At 49.1% G+C, this 24608-nt stretch overlaps 1 protein-coding gene across 1 annotated transcript in view; it reads left to right on the top strand.

Annotated features, from left to right (window-relative positions):
• The first annotated feature begins 10651 nt into the window (after nucleotides 1-10651).
• GPR162 (G protein-coupled receptor 162) overlaps nucleotides 10652-24608 on the top strand; it is an 81327-nt gene continuing 67370 nt past the window's right edge. The window contains exon 1 of the mRNA XM_082267378.1: nucleotides 10652-11635. Within this exon, the coding sequence (XP_082123504.1) occupies nucleotides 10796-11635 (840 nt within the window). The 5' untranslated portion in view covers nucleotides 10652-10795. The remainder of the gene's footprint in view (nucleotides 11636-24608) is intronic.

The following is a 24608-nucleotide window of genomic DNA, read 5'->3' as shown; positions in this document are numbered from 1 at the left end:
TTAGTCAGGGGTCCGATCGCAATGACGCAGTCCCGCAAAAAAAAACGCAGATCGCCGCCATTACTAGTAAAACAAAAACAATAAAAATGACATAAATCTTTCCCGTAGTTAGTAAATGCATTAACTTTTGAGCAAACCAATCCAAATACGCTTATTGCGATTTTTTTTACCAAAAATATGTAGCAGAAAACAAATTGGCCTAAAATGTTAAAAAATTTAAAAATATTGATATTTTTTCAAAATTGACGCTCTTCAAATATCGTGCCTGGGGGGTCCCCTGAATGTGCCTGTAAAGTAGTGCATCTCTACGATGTATGTAGCCTGCTGCAGCAATACTGACATTTCTAAAGCAAAAACTGTCATATACAAATATACATACAAATTTCAAATCGCATGTACTTGTCATACGGGTGCAGAAAAATTGGGCCTTGTTTGTTCATGGTGCCTGAACGCCGTAATCCCTCGCAGTTACTCTTGCTGGGTGCAGGAATGGGACCTGCTGGTAAGAATTCCATGCAAATTTGAAATCGCATGAGCTATACAGGTGCCAAAAATTGGCCATTTGGTGTTGTGGTGCCTTAACACCGTAACCCCTCACAGTTAGCAGGACACAGGGACAGGGCTTGCTGTTAAAAATGAGATACGACATTTCAATTGTATGCACCTGTCATACAAGTGCAGAAAAATTAGGCCTTGGGGGTTGCTAGTGACCTAAACCAAAAACATCGTTGGAAGCTAGCAAAATCAAGGTAGAGGAATAGGATAGGCAGCATATGCAGTCTTAAAGGGATGGCAGACCGCTAGCAAATTCAATCTGTTACATCAGCATCAGGGGCCTGATAGCTCTTGTTGATCCAGGACTGGTTAATTTTGATAAAAGTCAGCTGGTCTACAGAGTCTGTGGACAGACGCAATCTTTTGTCCGTCACAAAACCTTCAGCAGCACTGGACGTCCGTTTGGAAAGCACGCTGGAAGCAGGACACGCCAGTAGCTCCATTCCATATTGAGCAAGTTCTGGCCAGTGGTCCATCCTCAAGACCCAGTAAGCCAGTGGATGCGCAGCTGGAAAGGTCTCCAAGTCTGCTCTTGCGCCTAGATAATCATGCACCATATGATGGAGACGCTCCTGATGGTTGCTTAAACCTAACAGTCCTGAGTGCTGCTGAGGACAAAAGAACTGTTTAAAGGCATCGGTCAGCCGGCCGCCTTCTCCACCGCTCCTCCTTTGGCTGAACGATGCCTCAGAAACACATCCAGAGAATGTTGTCCTCCCAGTGTCTGGAAAGTACACAATTTTAAATTTTTTTTCAAGGCCTCCTCAAGATGTTTCATCCTCTGCTCCCTCTGCAAAGGCAGGATGAGCTCTGCAACTTTACCCTTGTAACGTGGATCAAGAAGGGTTGACAACCAGTAATTATCCCTCTCCTTGATAGCACGAATCCTCTGGTCCTTTCGCAGGCTTTGTAGAATCAGGGAGCCCATGCAACGTAAGTTGTAGGAGGCATGAGCTTCTGAGTCCTCTGGGTCACTAAGGATGACATTGTCAGCAGGTGCAACCTCTCCCCAACCACATACAACTCCTGGGGTTTCTGGGGAATCAAAACCATGCCTTGTAGACTGATGTATGCTATCCTCTTCCTCTACATCCATGCTGCCGAAATCCTCCTCCTCCTCCTCCTCTTCCTCCTCAGTGTTTTGTGGGCCTGCAGGAATGATATCTGCATAAAGGGGGCCATGTGAAGAAAGTAAGTCCTTTCCTTTCCTGCCGCTGTTCTGCCTCAAGTGCCCTCTCCATGATTCCACACAGTGTGTGCTCCAGCAGGTAGACTAGCTGGGTAGTGTCCCGGCTCACCATCCGAGTGGCCTCTTCAAATGGTGACAGGACGATGCATGCATCCTTAATCAAAAACGGAAAAAAAAGACAAGCTCCCCTGCTCTCTGCTGCGTGTGCAGCCACTGCAGCATTGTCAACGTTGAGTTCAACCTGGTGGGCATGTCACAAATGAGGCGGTTGGTGGGCAGGTTGAATTCTCCTTGAATGACAGATAAGCAAGCACTGGCATTGAACGAACGGCGGAAATGCCACAGACTTTTCTGGCCTGCCTCAGGAGATCTTGGAAGCCTGGGAACATGTGTCAAGTATCCCTGTCGGAGGGCAGAGAGAAGGTTGGTGCCACTGTCGCATACAACCATTCCTGGCTCAAGCTGTCGTGGCGTCAACCATCTCTGAGCCTGCCCCTACAGAGCTGACAGAATCTCTGCACCGGTGTGACTCCTATCCCCTAGACAGACCAACTGAAGCACAGCATGGCATCTTTTAGCCTGACTGCTTGCGTAGCCCCTTAAATGCTTAGGGAGCACTGCTGCTGCAGAGGAGAATTGCGCAGAAGAGGACATGGAGGAAGAGGAGGAGGAGGAGGTGGAGTAGCCAGATGTGGCAGAACCAGCACCAGCTTTTTGGAGGGATGGTGGCAAACAAGCTCCAGCACCTAACCCTGTCCTGCATCCTTCCCAGCTGCCAGTAGAGTTACCCAGTGCGCCGTGAAAGAAATGTAACGTCCCTGTCCATGCCTGCTGGACCAAGAGTCAGCAGTAATGTGCACCTTCCTGCTGACCGCTTTGTCCAACAAGGCCAAAACACTACCTTCCACATGACGGTAGAGAGCCAGAATGGCCTTACGCAAAAAGTAATGCCTTTTTGGGACCTGCCACTGTGGTGCAGTACATTCCCCAAATTCGCGAAAGGGAGCCGAATCTACCAGCTAAAAAGGCAGCAACTGTAATGCTAGCAATTTGGCCAAGCTAGCATTAAGACGCTGAGCATGTGGATGGCTGGAAAAGTATTTCTTTCTACGGTTCAGCAACTGGGGTAGTGAAATTTGCCTGCTGCTCAAATAAAGCGGTGGTGTACTGCAAGCAGATTGGGTGTAAGTCTCTGTGCCACTCATTGCTATACCATCATCCCTCTCAATGCTGGTATTTGAGAAGGCATGAAGTATAGTAGAGTTAGAGATTGCAGATGAGGAGGAGCAAGGTGATGTATGCTTGTTTTGATCTGGTGCCTCTTTCAGGTGCTGTTGCCAACGGACTGCATGGCAGGTCGTCATATGCCTTGTCAAGCATGTGGTGCCCAAGCAGCTGGTGTTCTGGCCGTGCTTGATCCGCTTTAGACAGATGCTGCAAACAGCAACGCTGCGGTCTACTGCACAGGTGCTGAAAGAAGCCCACACGAATTAACTTTTTGGAGTCCGCTGGGATTTTGCAGCACCCTGAACCTATGGATCTCTGTGCTGTGATGCAATAGGTTGGCTACTGCTATGGTGGCCCCTGGAGCACATCCTGCCTCGTTGCAGTTGTGCGTCCTCCTCATCCTCCCCCTCCTCCTCCTCTATCCTGTCAGGCACCCAAGTACAATCAGTGACCTCATCATCCCCTCCCTCCTCGTCACTGGAGCAAACTAGGCAATATGCTTCAGCTGTGGCAACAGGACTGCTGGTCTGTTTTCCGTCATTGTCACCCCCTCTCTCTAGGCTCACGTTATTCCCTTCATCAACCTGGGAAACAACATCACAGCTTTCAAATTGCTGTGCATCCTCCAGGAGCATGTCACTGACACTATGATCGAATAGTTCAGGTGACTCCTCCATGCATGATGGTGGGGCAACTGAAGGAGTAGCTGTGGAGAAGGAGCCTGTGGAACGGGCCGCTTTGGCAGCTGCGGTGGAAGGCAAACTACTGGGAGCGTGGGTGTCAGAGGAAGAGGAGGATGAGGATGGCTTACTGATCCACTCCACCAACTCTTCCACATCTTGTGGATGAATAGCACGGGCAGCACCGGAAATAAAGGACGGGAGTGCCCCGCCTGCAGAGGATGCACTGTGACCACCACTTTTCACAATCGACACAGAGGCTGCTTGCCCTCTTTTCATGGCCTGTGAGCGTCGGCCTCTCCTTGATGGCCTTTCGGACATGATGTGGATACAGATCAATATAGGGTATACGCAACTGACCAATAGATACTCAATGACCTGATATGATGTAATTGATAGCCCTATAGATGAGGTGTGGTGGTTATAGATGTACGCAAATGACCGATTATCAATACTCTCGCTGATATCTGATGTAATCTATAATCCTATAGATGGATGATCTGTGATCCCTATAGAAAGATCCAACACTGAGCAAAGGTTACTGTGGCTGATATCTGCAGTGATCTCTATTCCTACAGGTCTATGAATATTATAGAATGTTGCAGAAACTGACTGATGAACAATACTGTGACTGGTATCTGATGTAAAGAAAGAAAGCTCTCCCTACCTCACACAGTAACCTGTCCCTCCCTACACTGCTAGGAATGTCTCCCTGCACTGTCTGACTCCAAAAATAAACTACTAAGCTGCTTTCTCAGTGATGTCACCGCTCTCTAGTGATTGGATAGGCTGCATTCTCAGTGATGTCACCGCTCTCTAGTGATTGGACAGGCTGCATTCTCAGTGATGTCACCGCTCTCTAGTGATTGGACAGGCTGCATTCTCAGTGATGTCATCGCTCTCTAGTGATTGGACGGGCTGCATTCTCAGTGATGTCATCGCTCTCTAGTGATTGGACAGGCTGCATTCTCAGTGATGTCATCGCTCTCTAGTGATTAGACGGGCTGCATTCTCAGTGATGTCACCGCTCTCTAGTGATTGGATAGGCTGCATTCTCAGTGATGTCACCGCTCTCTAGTGATTGGATAGGCTGCATTCTCAGTGATGTCACCGCTCTCTTGTGATTGGATAGGCTGCATTCTCAGTAATGTCACCGCTCTCTAGTGATTGGACAGGCTGCATTCTCAGTGATGTCACCGCTCTCTAGTGATTGGACAGGCTGCATTCTCAGTGATGTCATTGCTCTCTAGTGATTAGACGGGCTGCATTCTCAGTGATGTCATCGCTCTCTAGTGATTGGATAGGCTGCATTCTCAGTGATGTCATCGCTCTCTAGTGATTGGATAGGCTGCATTCTCAGTAATGTCACCGCTCTCTAGTGAATGGATAGGCTGCATACTCAGTGATGTCATCGGCCTCTAGTGAATGGATAGGTTGCATTCTCAGTGATGTCACCGCTCTGTAGTGAATGGATAGGCTGCATTCTCAGTGATGTCACCGCTCTCTTGTGATTTGATAGGCTGCATTCTCAGTGATGTCATCGCTCTCTAGTGATTGGATAGGCTGCATTCTCAGTGATGTCACTGCTCTGTAGTGAATGGATAGGCTGCATTCTCAGTGATGTCACCGCTCTCTTGTGATTGGATAGGCTGCATTCTCAGTGATGTCATCGCTCTCTAGTGATTGGATAGGCTGCATTCTCAGTGATGTCATCGCTCTCTAGTGATTGGATAGGCTGCAATCTCAGTGATGTCACCGCTCTCTAGTGATTGGATAGGCTGTATTTCCAGTGATGTCACTGCTCTCTAGTGAATAGATAGGCTGCATTCTCAGTGATGTCACCGCTCTCTTGTGATTGGATAGGCTGCATTCTCAGTGATGTCACCGCTCTCTTGTGATTGGATAGGCTGCATTCTCAGTGATGTCATCGCTTTCTAGTGAATGGATAGGCTGCATTCTCAGTGATGTCACCGCTCTCTTGTGATTGGATAGGCTGCATTCTCAGTGATGTCATCGCTTTCTAGTGAATGGATAGGCTCCATTCTCAGTGATGTCACCGCTCTCTAGTGATTGGATAGGCTGCATTCTCAATGATGTCACTGCTCTCTAGTGAATGGATAGGCTGCATTCTCAGTGATGTCACCGCTCTCTTGTGATTGGATAGGCTGCATTCTCAGTGATGTCACCGCTCTCTTGTGATTGGATAGGCTGCATTCTCAGTGATGTCATCGCTTTCTAGTGAATGGATAGGCTGCATTCTCAGTGATGTCACCGCTCTCTTGTGATTGGATAGGCTGCATTCTCAGTGATGTCATCGCTTTCTAGTGAATGGATAGGCTCCATTCTCAGTGATGTCACCGCTCTCTAGTGATTGGATAGGCTGCATTCTCAGTGATGTCACCGCTCTCTTGTGATTGGATAGGCTGCATTCTCAGTGATGTCACCGCCCTCTAGTGATTGGATAGGCTGCATTCTCAGTGATGTCACCGCCCTCTAGTGAATGGATAGGCTGAATTCTCAGTGATGTCACTGCTCTCCAGTGATTGGATAGGCTGCATTCTAAGTGATGTCATCCCTCTCTAGTGAATTGATAGGCTACATTCTCTGTGATGTCACTGCTCTCTCGTGAATAGATAGGCTGCATTCTCAGTGATGTCACCGCTCTCTAGTGAATAGATAGGCTGCATTCTCAGTGATGTCATCGCTCTCTAGTGAATGGATAGGCTGAATTCTCAGTGATGTCACTGCTCTCCAGTGATTGGATAGGCTGCATTCTAAGTGATTTCACTGCTCTCTAGTGAATGGATAGGCTCCATTCTCAGTGATGTCATCGCTCTCCCGTGAATAGATAGGCTGCATTCTCAATGATGTCACCGCTCTCTAGTGAATGGATAGGCTGCATTCTCAGTGATGTCACCGCTCTCTTGTGATTGGATAGGCTGCATTCTCAGTGATGTCACCACCCTCTAGTGATTGGATAGGCTGCATTCTCAGTGATGTCACCGCCCTCTAGTGAATGGATAGGCTGAATTCTCAGTGATGTCACTGCTCTCCAGTGATTGGATAGGCTGCATTCTAAGGGATTTCACTGCTCTCTAGTGAATGGATAGGCTCCATTCTCAGTGATGTCATCCCTCTCTAGTGAATTGATAGGCTCCATTCTCTGTGATGTCACTGCTCTCTCGTGAATAGATAGGCTGCATTCTCAGTGATGTCATCGCTCTCTAGTGAATGGATAGGCTGTATTCTCAGTGATGTCACCACTCTCTAGTGATTGGAGAGCCTGTATTCTCAGTGATGTCACCACTCTCTAGTGATTGGATAGGCTGCATTCTCAGTGTTGTCGCTGGTCTCTACATAGAATGCAGCCTATCCAATCACTAGAGAGCGGTGACATCACTGAGAATACAGCCTATCCATTCACTAGAGAGCGATGACATCACTGAGAATGCAGCCTATCTATTCACGAGAGAGCAGTGACATCACAGAGAATGGAGCCTGTCACCGCTCTCTAGTGATTGGATAGGCTGCATTCTCAGTGATGTCACCGCTCTCTAGTGAATGGATAGTCTGTATTCTCAGTGATGTCACTGCTCTCTAGTGATTGGATAGGCTGCATTCTCAGTGATGTCACTGCTCTCTAGTGATTGGATAGGCTGCATTCCTAGTGATGTCACTGCTCTCTAGTGAATGGATAGGCTGCATTCCTAGTGATGTCACCGCTCTCTAGTGAATGGATAGGCTGCATTCTCAGTGTTGTCGCTGGTCTCTACATAGTTGACAGTATGCCAACTTTAATGTAGGCTGTTGGCTGGCACAGGTGATGCTCCCATCCTGGGTGGAGGCATGCTGGATTCTGAGAGAACAATACTCTGTAAGGTGAGGGTGAGATGTGTTTGGCTATATAACTTCTGTTTCCAAGGATTCAAATAAATAAAAAAGTCTGGAGGTTTCTGGTTTATCGACCCATAGAATAAAGAATTAAGATAGAAAACAACGATAAATCAACTCTGTTACGATATTAAAACAAAGAAATTGCTAGCAGGAACACTTTATTGGCGGCCTGTACAACACCTGTAGGTTTTTATTTTGTAAGAATTGTAGATCAAAGAATATGGAGGGAAAGGTAATGTAAGGCTTTAATAAAACAATAAGCCAAGTTTTGGTAATAAGGGACACTTGACAGCTCCAAATATGCCCATAAGGATAAAACCGGTAAGGAATTGTGGCTGCGTCCTCTGAATTTTGTCCCATAATCCTCTGTTGTTATGAAGAAGGAACCATTGTTGTTCTGCCATTGGCCTATCCCCTCCATTTTTTCTTTGGGCCTGCTATTCTAACAGTGCTGAGTAATGCTTGAGGGACTAACTGGCAACATTTGATATATTTTTCTTTCTCTTTCCCCATAGGAGTTGATCACCTGGGATATCACGTCAGCCCTCAGAAGTGGTATGAGCTCTCTAACTGAGAGTGACTGCAATTATCACAAGACTTTACGCAACTCCCTCGACGGGGCCAAGAATCAGGAGAGAAAAAGCAGACACACAGCGACTACAACAAACCTCACAGACCTCATAGGAGACTGCATGCACAAGGAGACCTCCAGCAGAAGAAAACAAACTACTGATATACCCTTCCCAAAGAGAGACGGCGATGAGACAGCATGGAGGACTGAGGCCCTGAGACATGGCGAGTGTAGAGCCGGAAGAAAAGACATCCAACAGTTAAACAAACCAAAACCTTGAAAATTGTAGAGCGAAGAGTTTTGCACTAAAAGAGGTCCTAAGCACCTGCAACCTAATGATGGATTCTGAACTTAACTTTGGATTAACATTCAACCGTCAGAGACAGTGAGAGGGGAAAGATTGGGAGATACCAGACTGGATGGTGGATAACAGTAGAACCACGGGAAGGCATGTAATATAAATCAGTGGATGGATATAGAAGTCCATGAGTGCAGATAGCAGTGTTAGTAGCTGTGTCCTGCAATACGGAGGAATGGTCCTTTGAGGAGGTATATAAGAGGTTTGAAAAGTGTAAGGAGAAGCCTCTTATAAAAATCTGAAAGGAGTATTACTCTCATTCAACTTATAAGGAATGTGGGGAATGTTCCTCATCAAGAAGTGCAGTGTAATAGTTTCATGACAACAGACCCCCCAGACAAGGTGTAGGGAGATTGTAGATATTAATATCCTCAGTCAAGGCGTAGGAAGATTGTAGGTTGGAATATCCTCAGTCAAGGTGTAGGGAGATTGTAGGTTGTGGTATCCTCAGTCAAGGTGTAAGGAGATTGTAGGTATTGGTATCCTCATTCAAGGTGTAAGGAGATTGTAGGTATTGGCATCTTCAGTCAAGGTATAGAGAGATTGTAGGTTTTGGTATTCTCAGTCAAGGTGTAAGGAGATTGTAGGTTGTGGTATCCTTGGTCAAGGTGTAGGGAGATTGTAGGTATTGGCATCCTCAGTCAAGGTGTAGGAAGATTGTAGGTATTGGCATCCTCAGTCAAGGTGTAGGAAGATTGTAGCTCGTGGTATCCTTGGTCAAGGTGTAGGAAGATTGTAGGTATTGGCATCCTTAGTCAAGGTGTAGGGAGATTGAAGGTTGTAATATCCTCAGTCAAGGTGTAGGGAGATTGTAGGTATTGGCATCCTCAGTCAAGGTGTAGGAAGATTGTAGCTTGTGGTATCCTCAGTCAAGGTGTAAGGAGATTGTAGGTATTGGCATCCTCAGTCAAGGTGTAAGGAGATTGTAGGTATTGGCATCCTCAGTCAAGGTGTAGGAAGATTGTAGGTATTGGCATCCTCAGTCAAGGTGTAAGGAGATTGTAGGTATTGGCATCCTCAGTCAAGGTGTAGGAAGATTGTAGCTCGTGGTATCCTCGGTCAAGGTGTAGGAAGATTGTAGGTATTGGCTTCCTCAGTCAAGGTGTAGGGAGATTGTAGGTTGTAATATCCTCAGTCAAGGTGTAGGGAGATTGTAGGTTGTAATATCCTCAGTCAAGGTGTAGGGAGATTGAAGGTTGTAATATCCTCAGTCAAGGTGTAGGGAGATTGTAGGTTGTAATATCCTCAGTCAAGGTGTAGGGAGATTGAAGGTTGTAATATCCTCAGTCAAGGTGTAGGAAGATTGTAGGTATTGGCATCCTCAGTCAAGGTGTAGGAAGATTGTAGGTATTGGCATCCTCAGTCAAGGTGTAGGGAGATTGTAGGTATTGGCATCCTCAGTCAAGGTGTAGGAAGATTGTAGGTATTGGCATCCTCAGTCAAGGTGTAGGGAGATTGTAGGTATTGGCATCCTCAGTCAAGGTGTAGGAAGATTGTAGGTTGTGGTAACCTAGACAAGACAAGAAAGAAAAACCCTTGGTCAAGGGAGGGAGATTGTAGGAAGCAGTATCCTCAGTCAAGCTGTAGTTAGTAGTAACTGTGGATAAGGTGGAGGGAGTTATATCCCTAACTATCTAAAGATAGTAAAGACTGTAGTAATCCTAATATAGTATCCATAGACAGTATCATCAATCAGGGTATAGGAAGAGTGTAGGAAGTAGCGTTTAGTCAAGGCGTAGGAAGATTGTAGGTTGTAATATCCTCAGTCAAGGCGTAGGAAGTAATACCCTCAAACAAAGCATCAGGAGCACTCTAATGCAAGCTATGGTACTTTAGCCATAGTGTAGAGAGAAGTACCTTCAGATAGCAAGCCTCGTGTGCCGTAGGTTGAGCTTCACTTCAAGTACACACTACATGGAATAAGAGGCAGCCAAAGAAGAATGACGCGGGGCTGAGAGAGGGCTGAGCAAAGTGAAGAGGTTTACAAGAGCTTCTAAAGCAGTAGAAAGGAAGAGTATGGGTATCCATGGGAACGTAGGATGTGGGTGCTAATAAGCAGAGAAAAGCTAAAGTCAGGGACAATTTGGGTGGTGGACCATATGAAAATTTTTGGTGTTGGCATCTAAAAGCAGTACTTTTTGCAAAAACTGTCTCTCAGGAGGTCTAAGAGAAGGAGAGAGCTTTAACATCAGCCAGACGCAAACTCATGCACCTGAAGGTCTGAAAGTAGACCAGAAGACCCAACATTAGGAATAAAGGAACAAAAGTCAAGTAGTAAAACGAATGAAAGAAAATCAACATTACGGAGTCACATCCAGAAGATGCCACGGGCCCCTGATCAGGATGAGGCCGACGAGCTATATCAGAACAACTCTGTGTCCTGGCTGGCATGTGGCGCCCTCTCGCTACTTGCCAATGCCTGGAGTATCCTGAGCCTGGCCAGTCGAGGAGGAAGTGGCCAGCGCCCCCGCCCTCTTGAATTGCTCCTTTGCTTGCTGGCAGGAACTCATTTACTCATGGCAGCTGTACCTCTCTCTCTGTTTTCGGTGGTGCAGCTGAGACGAAGACATTCACCAGGCTATGAGTGGAATGAGGGTCTGTGCAAAGTGTTTGTGTCCACGTATTACACGCTAGCCCTGTCCACGTGTCTAACTGTGGCTTGCCTATCTTACCACCGGATGTGGATGGTGCGGTGGCCCGTCAGCTACAGGCTGGGGGGTGCACGAAGACAAGCCCTTCAAGGGGCACTAGGGATTTGGGCGGCTTCCTTTGTAATTTCCACCTTGCCATCCATTGGGTGGCATGACAATGCCCGCAGATTCTACACCCGTGGTTGCCACTTCTTGGCCAGTCGGATCGGCCTGGGATTCGGGCTGTGCTTCCAGCTGCTGTTGCTGGGAGGGGTGGGCACTGGCTTGGGCTGTTTAGGGGTGACTTTATACCATGCTTGCTGCTGCCCTGCCTCGGGGCAGAGAGGAGGGACAAGCGAAGGTGGGGCAGAGGGAATGCTGGAAGTCCCAGCCATCGTGGTGCAAGATGCTCAGGGAAAAAGACGCTCATCTTTGGATGGGTCGGAATCGCCAAGGACCGCAGCGCAGGTCACTGGTCTGGTCGGGGGGATTGTGCTGCTGTACGATGCTCTGACTGGTCTACCCATACTGGTGAGAAAGAGGGGATGGGGGTGGGGATGCTTCATGATGTTATATCTGTGTGTGCTTTTTATATTTCAGATTCTACTCTTCAACTCTTTTTCTATTCTGTCTATCAGGATTATTTAAATTCAGCTCAACATGAGAGAAATACATGGTCACCATCGCTAACCTCTTCTAAAAGGGAGGTGGGAGGAATAGTGTCCAATCATTGGTGTCAGTGGGGGGGAATAGTATTCCATTATTGGTGTCAGTGGGAGGAATAGTGTCCCATCATTGGTGTCAGTGGGAGGAATAGTGCCCCATCATTGGTGTCAGTGGGAGGAATAGTGTCCCATCATTGGTATCAGTGGGAGGAATAGTGTCCCATCATTGGTGTCAGTGGGAGGAATAGTGTCCCATCATTGGTGTCAGTGGGAGGAATAGTGTCCCATCATTGGTGTCAGTGGGAGGAATAGTGTCCCATCATTGGTGTCAGTGGGAGGAATAGTGCCCCATCATTGGTATCAGTGGGAGGAATAGTGTCCCATCATTGGTGTCAGTGGGAGGAATAGTGTCCCATCATTGGTGTCAGTGGGAGGAATAGTGTCCCATCATTGGTGTCAGTGGGAGGAATAGTGTCCCATCATTGGTGTCAGTGGGAGGAATAGTGTCCCATCATTGGTATCAGTGGGAGGAATAGTGTCCCATCATTGGTGTCAGTGGGAGGAATAGTGTCTCATCATTGGTATCAGTGGGAGGAATAGTGCCCCATCATTGGTGTCAGTGGGAGGAATAGTGCCCCATCATTGGTGTCAGTGGGAGGAATAGTGTCCCATCATTGGTGTCAGTGGGAGGAATAGTACCCCATCATTGGTGTCAGTGGGAGGAATAGTGTCCCCCGATTGGTGTCAGTGGGAGGAATAGTGTCCCATCATTGGTGTCAGTGGGAGGAATAGTGTCCCATCATTGGTGTCAGTGGGAAGAATAGTACCCCATTATTGGCGTCAGTGGGAGGAATAGTGCCCCGTCATTGTTGTCAGTGGGAGGAATAGTGCCCCATCATTGGTGTCAGTGGGAGGAATAGTGTCCTATCATTGGTGTCAGTGGAAGGAATAGTGCCCCATCATTGGTATCAGGGGGAGGAATAGTGTCCCATCATTGGTGTCAGTGGGAGGAATAATTCCCCATCATTGGTGTCAGTGGGAGGAAATATATCCCATCATGAAGTCAGTGGAAGGAATAGTGCCCCATCATTGATGTGAATGAGAGGAATTGTGACCCAAGGGCCATAGAAAGGCAAGCAAAGAATAGCATTGCATCCAGCCCGTAGGACGCAGTGTGGAGACCATTGCTACAGAGCCAGAATTAGTCTTTCCCCAAACTGTGTCAAGTAAATCGGATATAACCGAGGGTTAGGGTTAGGGTTTAGGGTTAGGGTTAACCCTAACCCAAAAAATAATGTTGCTCTTCTTAAAGGCACTTGAGTTCCGTTCTGTATTTAAGAACATTGTTCAGGTGTGGTTGGCCGGTTTGATAACTGCCCATGACGATTTCTTCACACGGCCTTATTAAAGTATCTGTGTTGCTCCAGTAGAAACCAATCAGGAATTCTCTGCCTGCACATTCACATGGCTCACCAATTGGTGTTCCCAGTACCCAATTACAAAAAAAACTCTCTGGGCAGCCTACGCTGTAAACATTTCATAGTTTTGTCATTTCGATCGATGTGCCCATTTACTGAGTGTACTTTGATGCTTTTGAATTACTGCTAAGAGTTTGAAAGAAGATGAAATCTTCACTTGGGGCTTTAATTGTTTAGCATCACATGTTCTCCGTGTGGCTTCATCTAAAACTTTTATTTATGTTTTCTCAGTTTGTAAGATAATGGATCACTGATTGTTACTTTAGGCTATTTGTACACCGGCCCATGTGTGTCCAATCACAGGCGTCCAGCTAAAGTCTATGGCAGTCTATGGCAGTCTATGGCAGGATGAGATGCTCTGCGGATGGATGGACCTGAATGTTGTACTGAGAAGTAAAATAGAATATCTGCATTCTAAGCATCTAAGGCGTGCGCACAGGGTGTGCCAGGTGTGACTGGGTACACCCTAATCCCCCATAGTTGCCAATTGTCTGTAATGACATGCACATCATCGGGACAAATCTCCTCCCCCTACCTCCTCCATCAACATTTTCAGGTGCTCCTGGCCCTCAGGAGGACCTGCAGGAACATCCCCAAGATGGACCCTGCCTCCTTCTTGCTTTTTTCTAGTACTGCCATTAAGTTTGAGTGGGTCCAACTAGCGCTGTCCACGTGTCTAACTGTGGCTTGCCTATCTTACCACCGGATGTGGATGGTGCGGTGGCCCGTCAGCTACAGGCTGGGGGGTGCACAAAGACAAGCCCTTCAAGGCTTGCACTGTCCACCTTGCCATCCATTGGGTGGCATGACAATGCCCGCAGATTCTACACCCGTGGTTGCCACTTCTTGGCCAGTCGGATCGGCCTGGGATTCAGGCTGTGCTTCCAGCTGCTGTTGCTGGGAGGGGTGGGCACTGGCCTGGGCTGTTTAGGGGTGACTTTGTTTTGTTTTCAGTGGGTGGGATGGGAATGCACCTGACCTCGGAGATCACAGCTGGCCCGCCTTCTTCTTGTGTGGTGTCACGTGTGCAGAGGGGAAGTCAGAGGGAGTGTGTGCTAAAATTATATGCAGTATATATATATATATATATATACACATATGTGTTTAAGCTTTGGGGTGCACACCCTAGTGCAATAATCTGTGCTCACCTATGCCGGGCATACAGTACGTCCCTGAACATATATGGTGGTAAACGTGAGTACCACTTGGTACAGCATTCAGCCCCATCTGGCCACATCGTATTTCAGCCTTCCATAGACTTTGACAAGGGTGGACACGGCTTCTGTTCCTCCCAGGTGCACCGAAACACCTGATTTGGAAGCATGTGGGCTGAACGCCTAGTGTGCAGGTAGCCTTATATCTCTTGGTGACACCAGTATATAAACCCCACAGTCATTAGAAGGCCACACACCTCCCATGGATTGTTTTTTGTGTTTTGAGGGCTCCAGAGCTTGCTAAAACTCACCAGTGTCCAGCCAGTGCCGAACCAGTGCCCAGCCAGTGTCCAGCCAGTGCCCAACCAGTGCACAACCAGTGCCCAACCAGTGCACAACCAGTGCCCAGCCAGTGTCCAGCCAGTGTCCAGCCAGTGCCCAACCAGTGTACAACCAGTGCCCAGCCAGTGCCCAACCACTGCCCAACCAGTGCTCAACCACTGCCAGCCAGTGCCCAACCAGTGTACAACCAGTGCCCAGCCAGTGCCCAACCAGTGCACAACCAGTGCCCAGCCAGTGCCCAACCAGTGCACAACCAGTGCCCAGCCAGTGCCCAACCAGTGCCCAGCCAGTATCCAGCCAGTGCCCAACCAGTGTACAACCAGTGCCCAACCACTGCCCAACCAGTGCTCAACCAGTGCCCAACCAGTGTACAACCAGTGCCCAACCACTGCCCAACCACTGCCCAACCACTGCCCAGCCAGTGCACAACCAGTGCACAACCATTGCCCAGCCAGTGCTCAGCCAAAACTGAAATACTTAAAACTTTTTTCTTAATCCACATAATTTACTGTACAGTTATCACCATTTGGAAAAGCCCTTAAAAGACCCGTTCATACCGATGTGTTGCGATAATTTTCAATAAATATATATTTTTACCGCAATGAACGGGTGTCAGCCATTTTCAGTAGCACCCTAACACACCTAGCCAGCAACTAGGGGGGTAGGATGGGGTGGTAGCCATGTCCTCCATGTTTCACTACTTGTTGGACGCCATGTAAGGGTCACATAGGAGGCCTACCCTTGGATGGGTTGTTCTGGGCTATGCTAGGCACTTTGGATAGGGTCACTGACTTACACATGGGGTACCTTTACTTAAACAGACAACTGAACTCTAGTCAACTCCCTTGATGTTAATATACACCACCACGGTCACTGTTGCATTAGAAGAGAAATGCACTGACAATGCCCTCTCCACCTGTCCGGCGTATCTCTGCTACCCCACTCCCAGTAATGGTATGGGGTCCTAGAGCAGACTCCATGCATGTACTACATTAACTCTTCCTCTCTGGAAATGTGTACAGGCTGGGGACCTCTGTGGTGCTGATCTGCTCCCGTTGCTATGGGAGATGGACCTGCCCACTGAGAGAGTGCCGGCAACAACTCCTCCTGCTAGAAGCCATCCCATTAATCACATTTACACGCTTACAACAGGCTGCTCGAGAAACCTTTGTTACCCTTGGTAACCATTTGTATCTTCACACTGTATTAACTCTTGCACTGTTGTCCTTATACTCCACTGTGCTTAGCTGACCCGCGCTGTAAACTATATGTGTCAGTTACTTGCCAACCTACCAACCTACCACCCCTTGTTCTGCATTGTGTCCCTATTGGAGGAGGTCATCTTGGTAGAGGAAGAAAACTTTGCTTTGTAAGAGCTGCCCCCTGTTGACTGGTGGGGGTAATGATCATGTAGTTTGAGCAATTAGGGCAGCTCCTTCTAGTGGCTGAGATATGACTATGCCAAAATGCAGGTTCCTGTTGAAGGGCTATTTTGCTTATCAGGAAGTTAAAGGAGTTCAGAAGTCAAGTAACTAACTTCCACACAGCTTCAGTGCTGTCAGGGATATATTTACTTAGCAAGGATTCACACTGGCAGCTCCAGACCTCTGCCTCCAGGGCAGTGCTGTATTTTGGCCTAGGCCAACAAGGCCCAGGCCTAGGGCGGCACTTTGCAGGGGGGCAGCAAAAAAGTCGCCCCCCTCCACCTGAGACTTTATTGGCCACTGGTTGTTAGAGCTGCCTCTCTCACCCCCCCTCTCTCTCACCCCCCTCTCTCTCTCTCTCACTCACCCCCTCTCTCTCTCACACCCCTCCTGTCTCTCTCCCTCTCTCTCACCTCCCTCTCTCATCCCCCCCTCTCTCTCTCTCACCCCCCCTCTCTCTCTCTCACCCCCTCTCTCTTTCTCTCTAATCCCCCCTCTCTCTCTCATCCCCCCTCCTGTCTCTCTCCCTCTCTCTTGCCTCCCTCTCTCACCCCCCCCCTCTCTCTCTCTCACCCCCCCTCTCTCTCTCTCACCCCCTCTCTCTTTCTCTCTAATCCCCCCTCTCTCTCTCATCCCCCCTCTCTCTCTCTCTCTTATCCCCCTCTCTCATCCCCCCCTCTATCATCCCCTCTCTCTCTCTCATCCCCCCTCTTTCTCTCATCCCTCCTCTCTCACCCCCTCTCTCGCTCTCTCTCCCATCCCTCCCTCTCTCTATCATCCCCCTCTCTCTCTCATTCCCCCTCTCTCTCTCATCCTCTCTCTCTCATCCCCTCTCTCACTCTTTGACCCCCTCCCTCTCTTTCAACCCCCCTCTCTCTCCCCCTCACCCCTATCACCCCTCCCTCTCTCTCCCTCCCTCACCCACCCCCTCTCACCCACCCCCTCTCAACCCCCCTCTTGTGAGATCTCAGGGGTTCATGCTGGGACTTGTAGTCCTTCAATTTTGGAAGGAGTCACATACGTTAAAAAATGAGTGGGGCAAATTTACAAAGGAGGGGGGTGCCCAATTTTAGTTTTGCCTAGGGCAGCACAAAACCAAAATACACCACTGCTCCAGGGTCCAGCTGCAATACCTGAACCCTTGAGATGGCAAGGCACAATGTGTATGGTCCATTTCAGAAGAAGGGGAATCCACGCATCCTATGCCACAGCCTGTGAAAGATCCACTCCTTTCCTTGTCGGGGAGCATCCCCATTCTCTAGAAGGGCAGCCACTAGGACATCTCAGTGCCCACATGATGGTGGCTGCCCTCTCCACTTGTCTGTAACACAGTACGTAGTGTTGATATATTATGTCCACACCAAAAATGGCCTCCACAATCTATTTGGCACTCGGAGACCACAGCAGAAGACACATTAGTTACATAGTTCTATGCTGGGCTTCCCTAGAACAGTTCCTATGCAAATTGTGGAGACGTGGGGACATTTAGTGGCACCAGGGAGCATTGCATTCTCTCGAGGAAATACAATTATTATTATGCAGGATTTATATGGCGCCAACTGTTTGAACAACGCTTTACAAAATTAAGGCAGACAGTGCAGTTACAATGCAATCCAGTGTAAGAGGAATTGGAGGGCCCTGCTCAGTAGAGCTCACAATCTAACAGGGAGGGACAAGCGATAGAAAAAGTCATAACTGTGGAAGATAAGCTGATGGAGAAAGTAAAAGTTCTTTTGTTAGGTGGGTTTTTATGGACCACCTAAAGGTGGATAGAGTAGGAGATTGTCAGACAGATTGTGGTAAGGAGTTCCTGAGGATGGGAGAGGCTCTGGAGTAGTCCTGGAGGCAAACACAGGGGTAGGTAATGAGAGAGGTAGGGAGCAGGAGGTATTGGGAGGAGCGAATAGAACGGTGTGGATGGTATTTTGAGACAAAGTGATGTAGTTAGAAGCAGGGTTGGGGATGGCTTTGTAGGTTGCTGTCACTTTTTTAAATTCTACTCGGTGGGTGAGCGGAAGCCAGTGCAGGGGTTGGCAGAGAGGGGGTAGGACACTGAATGGAGGCCAGAGGAGTGATTGGCAGAGAGGGGTGGAGGACACTGAATGGAGGCCAGAGGAGTGATTGGCAAAGAGGGGTGGAGGGCACTGAATGGAGGCCAGTGGAGGGATTGGCAGAGAGGTGTGGAGGACAATGAATGGAGCCCAGTGGAGGGATTGGCAGAGAGGGGTGGAGGACACAGAATGGAGGACAGTGGAGGGATTGGCAGGGAGGGGTGGAGGACACAGAATGGAGGACAGTGGAGGGATTGGTAGAGAGGGTTGGAGGACACTGAATGGAGACCAGTGGAGGGATTGGCGGGGAGGGGTGGAGGACACAGAATGGAGGACAGTGGAGGGATTGGCAGGGAGGGGTGGAGGACACAGAATGGAGGACAGTGGAGGGATTGGTAGAGAGGGTTGGAGGACACTGAATGGAGACCAGTGGAGGGATTGGCGGGGAGGGGTGGAGGACACAGAATGGAGGCCAATGGAGGGATGGGCAAAGAGGGGTGGAGGACACTGAATGGAGACCAGTGGAGGGATGGGCAAAGAGGGGTGGAGTACACTGAATGGAGACCAGTGGAGGGATGGGCAAAGAGGGGTGGAGGACACTGAATGGAGACCACTGCAGGGGTTGGCAGAGAGGGGTGGAGGAAACTGAATGGAGGACAATGGATGGATTGGCAGAGAGGGGTAAAAGACACTGAATGGAAGCCAGTGGAGGGATTGGCAGAGATGAGTGGAGGACAGTTAATGGACGCCAGTGGAGGGATTGGCAGAGATGAGTGGAGGACAGTTAATGGACGCCAGTGGAGGGATTGGCAAAAATAGGTAGAGGACACTGAATAGAAGCCAGTGCAGGGGTTGGCAGAGAGGGGTGGAGGACACTTAAAGGATGCCAGTGGAGGGATTGGCAAAAAGGGGTGGAGGACACTGAATGGAAGCCTGTGTAGGGGTTGGCAGAGAGGAGTGGGTGACAATGAATGGAAACCAGTGGAGGGATTGGCAGAGAGGGTGGAGGACACTGAATAGAGCCCAGTGCAGGAGTTGACAGAAAGGGGTGGGGGACACTGAATGGAGGGATTGGCAGTGAGGGATGGAGGACACTGAATGGAGATCAGTGGAGGGATTGGCAGAGAGGGGTGGAGGACACTGAATGGAGACCAGTGGAAGGATTGCCAGGGAGGGGTGGAGAACGACACTTAATGGACACCAGTGGAGGGATTGGCAAAAAGGAGTACAGGACACTGTATGGAAGCCAGTGCAGGGGTTGGGGAACACTGAATGGAGACCAGTGGAAGGATTGGCTTAGAGGGGTGGAGGACACTTAAAGAGGTCAGTGCAGGAGTTGACAGAGAGGGGTGGGGGACACTGAATGGAGGTCAGTGGAGGGATTGGCAGAGAGGAGTGGAGGACACTGAATGGAGACCAGTGGAGGGTTCGGCAGAGAGGGGTGGAGGACACTGAATGGAGACCAGTGGAGAGATAGGTAGAGAGGGGTGGAGGACACTGAATGGAGACCAGTGAAGGGATTGGCAGAGAGGGGTGGAGGACACAGAATAGAGGCCAGTGGAGGGATTGACAGAGAGGGGTGGCAGACACTGAATGGTTTGTAAGGTGGATGAGTCTGGCAGCAGCATTTATGATGGACTTAAGGGAGGATAACGTATGTAAAGATAGGCCAATGAGGAGGGAGTTGCAAAAAAGTGAGTGATAACAAGGGAGTAAATTTTGTGGCATCATTGGTTAAGCAGGAGTGCATTTGGATATTTACAATGGGGTCCAAACACCTTGTTACAATCATTAAGTGTTAGGAGAGGTGGAGGAATCACAATATCCTTCCATTAATGAAGCAAAAGCAGGCAGATCCTTGCACTGCAGCTAAACAGGTACAACTTCCCCTCCAGTAAGGAGAACAGCGAGTAGCATCTCACTCTGGATCTCCTAAGGCTGTCAGTCAGGGGTAGCAATGACTTAGACCTCACCCGGCAGATATAAGCTATAAGACTCAAGGCACCAGAAGCCCTGCGCTTTTTCTAAGATAGATTTTTCGGGATACTTGGCACAATTAACATTTCTAGATGTTCCCTATAACACAGCAAATCTATACTTATTGAGTTCCTGTTGTCCATTTTAATTGTCTCAGCACAGGTTTTGTAGTGGAATTGTCTCCCCATGTGAACATTCTGTTACATTGTATTCCGCAGTCTACCTTCTCCTCGTGTTTATCCCCCGTAACTCCCACTCATCTTTTACACCGGCTGCCTTTTTGTGCTTTATCTCTCGTCTTCCCACTCTTTTCTTCTCCGCTGACTTCCCACCTTCACTCTTCTAATGTGCCTCCAACCTGACTGTGCTCCTGAATACACCGAAACATGCCACCCCCGGGGATCAAAACTATTAGGAAGAAATGTGGCAATCGGGCAGTATTAACGCCAGAGTTAGAGGTTTTACCCTTCCCCACTCCAGCCAAACTTAAATTAAAATAAAAAAAAAATGTTTGGCTATGGCAGGGAGCGTGAAGCCTAAAACATGTAGCACAACCCCTAAGGAGCCGCAAGTAGATTGGGTTCCCCCACCCTGCACTGCCAGGCAAACAGAATTTTCACAGTCACTCCAGAGTCATAGAACAGCCCCTGACTTTGTTTTTGTTTTATTGAGGGTAATAAACATACGGGATGTCCACTTGACTTTGAACAAACTTCAGGGACAACTTCTTCTATATACACTCCTATATTCACTCAACTTCTTCCCCCAGCAAACTCTCCCTTGCAGAACCCAGCTCCCTGTTGTGGTTTTGTAGCAAAGACCCATTACAGGCAGGAACCCCCGAGCCCCTATACTATGTCACCAGCCCAACCGGTTGACCCTCAGGAGATCTCCCAGACATGCTGACCTGCTCCTGCTGTCCCCTCACTTGCTCCTATGCCTCCAGAACAGGATTCCTCTGTGTGTTGCAGAGTGTTCCTCCAGTACCCAAGCCCCAGGCCCCCAGTCACCCCTCCCCCCAGACTAGGGAGCGCCCTCAAGGGCCACAGACAGCCTCCTTAGCACTCCATCTTTCACCCAACTGCCCCTGTTGGCATGACTCATGGCTTTTTATAAAGTGGCCTGCCCCCTTCCAGCTGGGGATTGGCTGGGGCCTCCATTAATATTCCAAACAGCCCCTTATAGACTCCATCCACAGCATCTGGAAGCTTCTCCAAGGTTCCAGAAAACAAGAAGAGGCACCATAGATGCTGCTTGCTGAGTCATTCAGCTTTCCTGAGTCACTCAACCCTGACCCAGATTCAGCCTAGGCCTGGCTCTCAGCCAAGCCAATTTTCCTACACTAAAAGCTAAGTATACCTAAGTGCACCTAGACACTAACTAGAGGATGCTCCACATACCTCCCAACTGCCCTTCAATTGACATGACTGTGCCTCTCAGACCAAATCTCTCTGTCCTTTATTCCTTCTCAGATTTCCCTCTTTTTGGTCGGATCATGGATGTGTAGACCTGTAAGGGGGCTTGCCAATGACTGTGTATTGGCGCCAAGAGCACAAATCCCTTCTCCACTTCTTCCTATCAGAACAACCCTCCTGCTTGAGGCTTTAACCCTCCGCCATCTTGTGGCCTTCTCCATGCCAGTGGCCTTCTCGCTACATTCCCGGCCAATAGCCACACAAAAAGATAGAATTGTTCCTCTTTACTGATGTTACTGTAAGATGGTGTTAACCAGTGCGGGACAAGGTCATCTGGAGCCCAGGGCAAACATGCCAAACTGCTCCCCCCCCCCCCACCTTAAAGATGTATGATCCTAGGTATTAATTCCCCCTCCTTCAACTACAACTCCACCCCCCTTCTGAAATCCCCCCTCTCCTCTCAGCACAAATCTTTGCCCCCTCATCCCCCAAATCCCCCCAGCTCAACTGCCCCCCCCCCCCCCACCCAAAGATACATGAGCATTATGTGTCTGCAAATATCTCCCCACAAAATCATTGAGCACTAATCTGCATGTTTATTCCCTAGGTATAATTCCCCCTCCTTCCAGTACAAATCCACCCCTGCTGAATTCCCCCCTCTCAGCACAAATCTTTGCCCCACCCCCCAAATCCCCCCCTGCTCTCAACTCCCCCCCCCCCCCCCCCAAAAAAAAATTCACCCCTCTTAGCACAAATCCTCAATCAGTAAAATTTCCCCTCCACAATATTCCCCCTTTCAACACAAATCCCCTCCCCCAATCTCCTTGTAGCACCCCCACCTCAAATGATACCATAGTGCCCTTGACAAGCTCTACTTGTCCCAGCCCTGGTGTTAACTATTACATTACATAGGCATACTATCCAGAGTCTCCTAACAGCATTTAGTCAATCTCATATAGTGGACGATCCGCAGCAGTCACATGTGAAAGCAGTACACAGTACAGGTTTAGTAGGCCATCTTCCCCGACTCTCTCCTTTCCAAGGTCATTAGAGGGCTTTGACTTGCCTTAGGCTGTCTGTATCCAGCTCACTGCTCCTCACAGGTAGTCTCCCGAGATGGGATCACCATACCCCCCTCTGGCTGGGGTATAAACTCCTCCCAGATCCTTCAGGGGAGGGCCTCACTCCTGGGAACATGTGGCCTGGCCTAAAAGGCTCTAGCCTCCTCCACCATAAAAGACAGCATGCTACTTGCCGACCGCCCTTTAGCAGTTTTACTGTTACAGGGCGGCCGCGCTGAGCAGGATCACATATATGTATGTGATCCTGCACTTCCGGGTAGCGGGCACGAGTGCACGCCGCCGGCGGTTCGCTCACACCATGAGCCGATCAACGGGTCCCACGGACTTGGCGATCATTCGGTACACAGACAGAATGCCAAACAAGGCAGATCACCATTCGGTCAGTAGGTAAGGCATTGAGCCTGTGTTCGCTTCTCGGCCTTTTGGCTAAGATCAAGTGTAGTATCTGTTCTTATCAGTTGGTATGGGCCTTAGCTAGTACCAGTATGACCGAAACCCGGAGCGCTCTGAGTATTGAGGTATGGGGAGTAGGTCATCTGGGAAAGCATGTGGGGCCCGCCGCCTTCTGATTTGAATGGGTTGAACTGTCCTAACCAGTTTGAAGGGGGCGGGAAGCCGGTTCGGGGGGGCCGGTGGAACTGCTCCTGGATGTAATGGACTGAGGAACAGGATGGCGAGGGGGGGGCTTTCTCTCCTGGGTTGATCTGGCTTGTAGAGGGCCTGTCCCCAGTTGTAGGTAAGCTCTCCCCAAGCTGTCCAGGTTCTGATGTCTGCTGGTGGGGGATAGGCTACATTTGGTCTGGCCGGGGGCTGAGATTGAAAAAGCCCGTAGTGTAAGTGCCCCTGGGGTGGCAGCCCAGGGGTGCCTTAATTTCTCACTGGTGAGGGGCAGCTCGCTGTGAGTTCTTTTGGCACCTTGGTCACTGCACTATGCACACCTTTTTCACACCGGCCTCTTGGGACAGGCCTTTTGGCTTGCACCAGAGGAATTTTTTATTCCGGCTGGAAGGCCTGCCTTGGTTCCTCACATGGCACCATAGCACTTTCCCCACTTCCCTTTCCCCACTTTTATGTTTTGTCTGTCCTTTTATTTGGAGTTTGTCACCTGCACTTTCACCTTTTTTCTTTATTTGCACAGACTGGAGTGTGTGGGTCCTCGGGCCCAGCCTTAAGTCTTGGGAGGGGGTGGATATGGCCTTTTGGCTTAGTTCGCCCTCTCCCATGGGGTCTCCCTTCGGGGGAGCCCTACTTAGTACTCGGTGGGGGCTGTTCGGCAGTCCCCCTGAAGAACGGGGTCGGTCTGGTTTCGGCCAGACAGACCATGAGTACCTTATGTCCCTGTCAGGAGCCTTGCGCCCCGGGGGATTGAGGTTTCGGGTCCTACCTCTTCGGAGGGAAGACCATTCGATTTCGCACACCCTGTGCTTTTTTGTGTTCTCACCTTGTGTGTGTGCACTTTTTTATGCACCGGGTGGAGTCTTTTGAGTGTGTTGCACACGCTACGGGCTTTAAAAAAAAAAAAAAAAAAAAAAATTGATCCTGTGTTCGCTTCTCGGCCTTTTGGCTAAGATCAAGTGTAGTATCTGTTCTTATCAGTGTTGGAATGGAACCGGAAGGTTAGTATCGGTGGTGGCCGAAGTTAACCGGGGCGCTCTGGGCGTAACTGGAGGACCGGAGTAGGCCAAACCAGAGAAAGCCGGATGGTTCCAATGCCTTCCTGATTTGAATGGGTCCGCCCCTACCAGTTTGAAGGGAGCGAGAAAACCAGCTTGTCCGACTGGTTAGTACTGCTCCTGGATGTGATTGGTAAGGAATGGCGGATGGTGGTGGAGGGACCTTTCCTCCTGGGTTGAATCTGGCCTTGCAAAAGGCTTGTCCCCAGTTGAAGGTAGGTTCTCCCTAAGCTGTCTAAAGTT

Source organism: Pelophylax lessonae (assembly GCF_965119305.1).
Source record: "Pelophylax lessonae genome assembly, chromosome: 9".
Taxonomy (NCBI): domain Eukaryota; kingdom Metazoa; phylum Chordata; class Amphibia; order Anura; family Ranidae; genus Pelophylax; species Pelophylax lessonae.
This window is presented reverse-complemented; position numbering and strand designations above follow the sequence as displayed.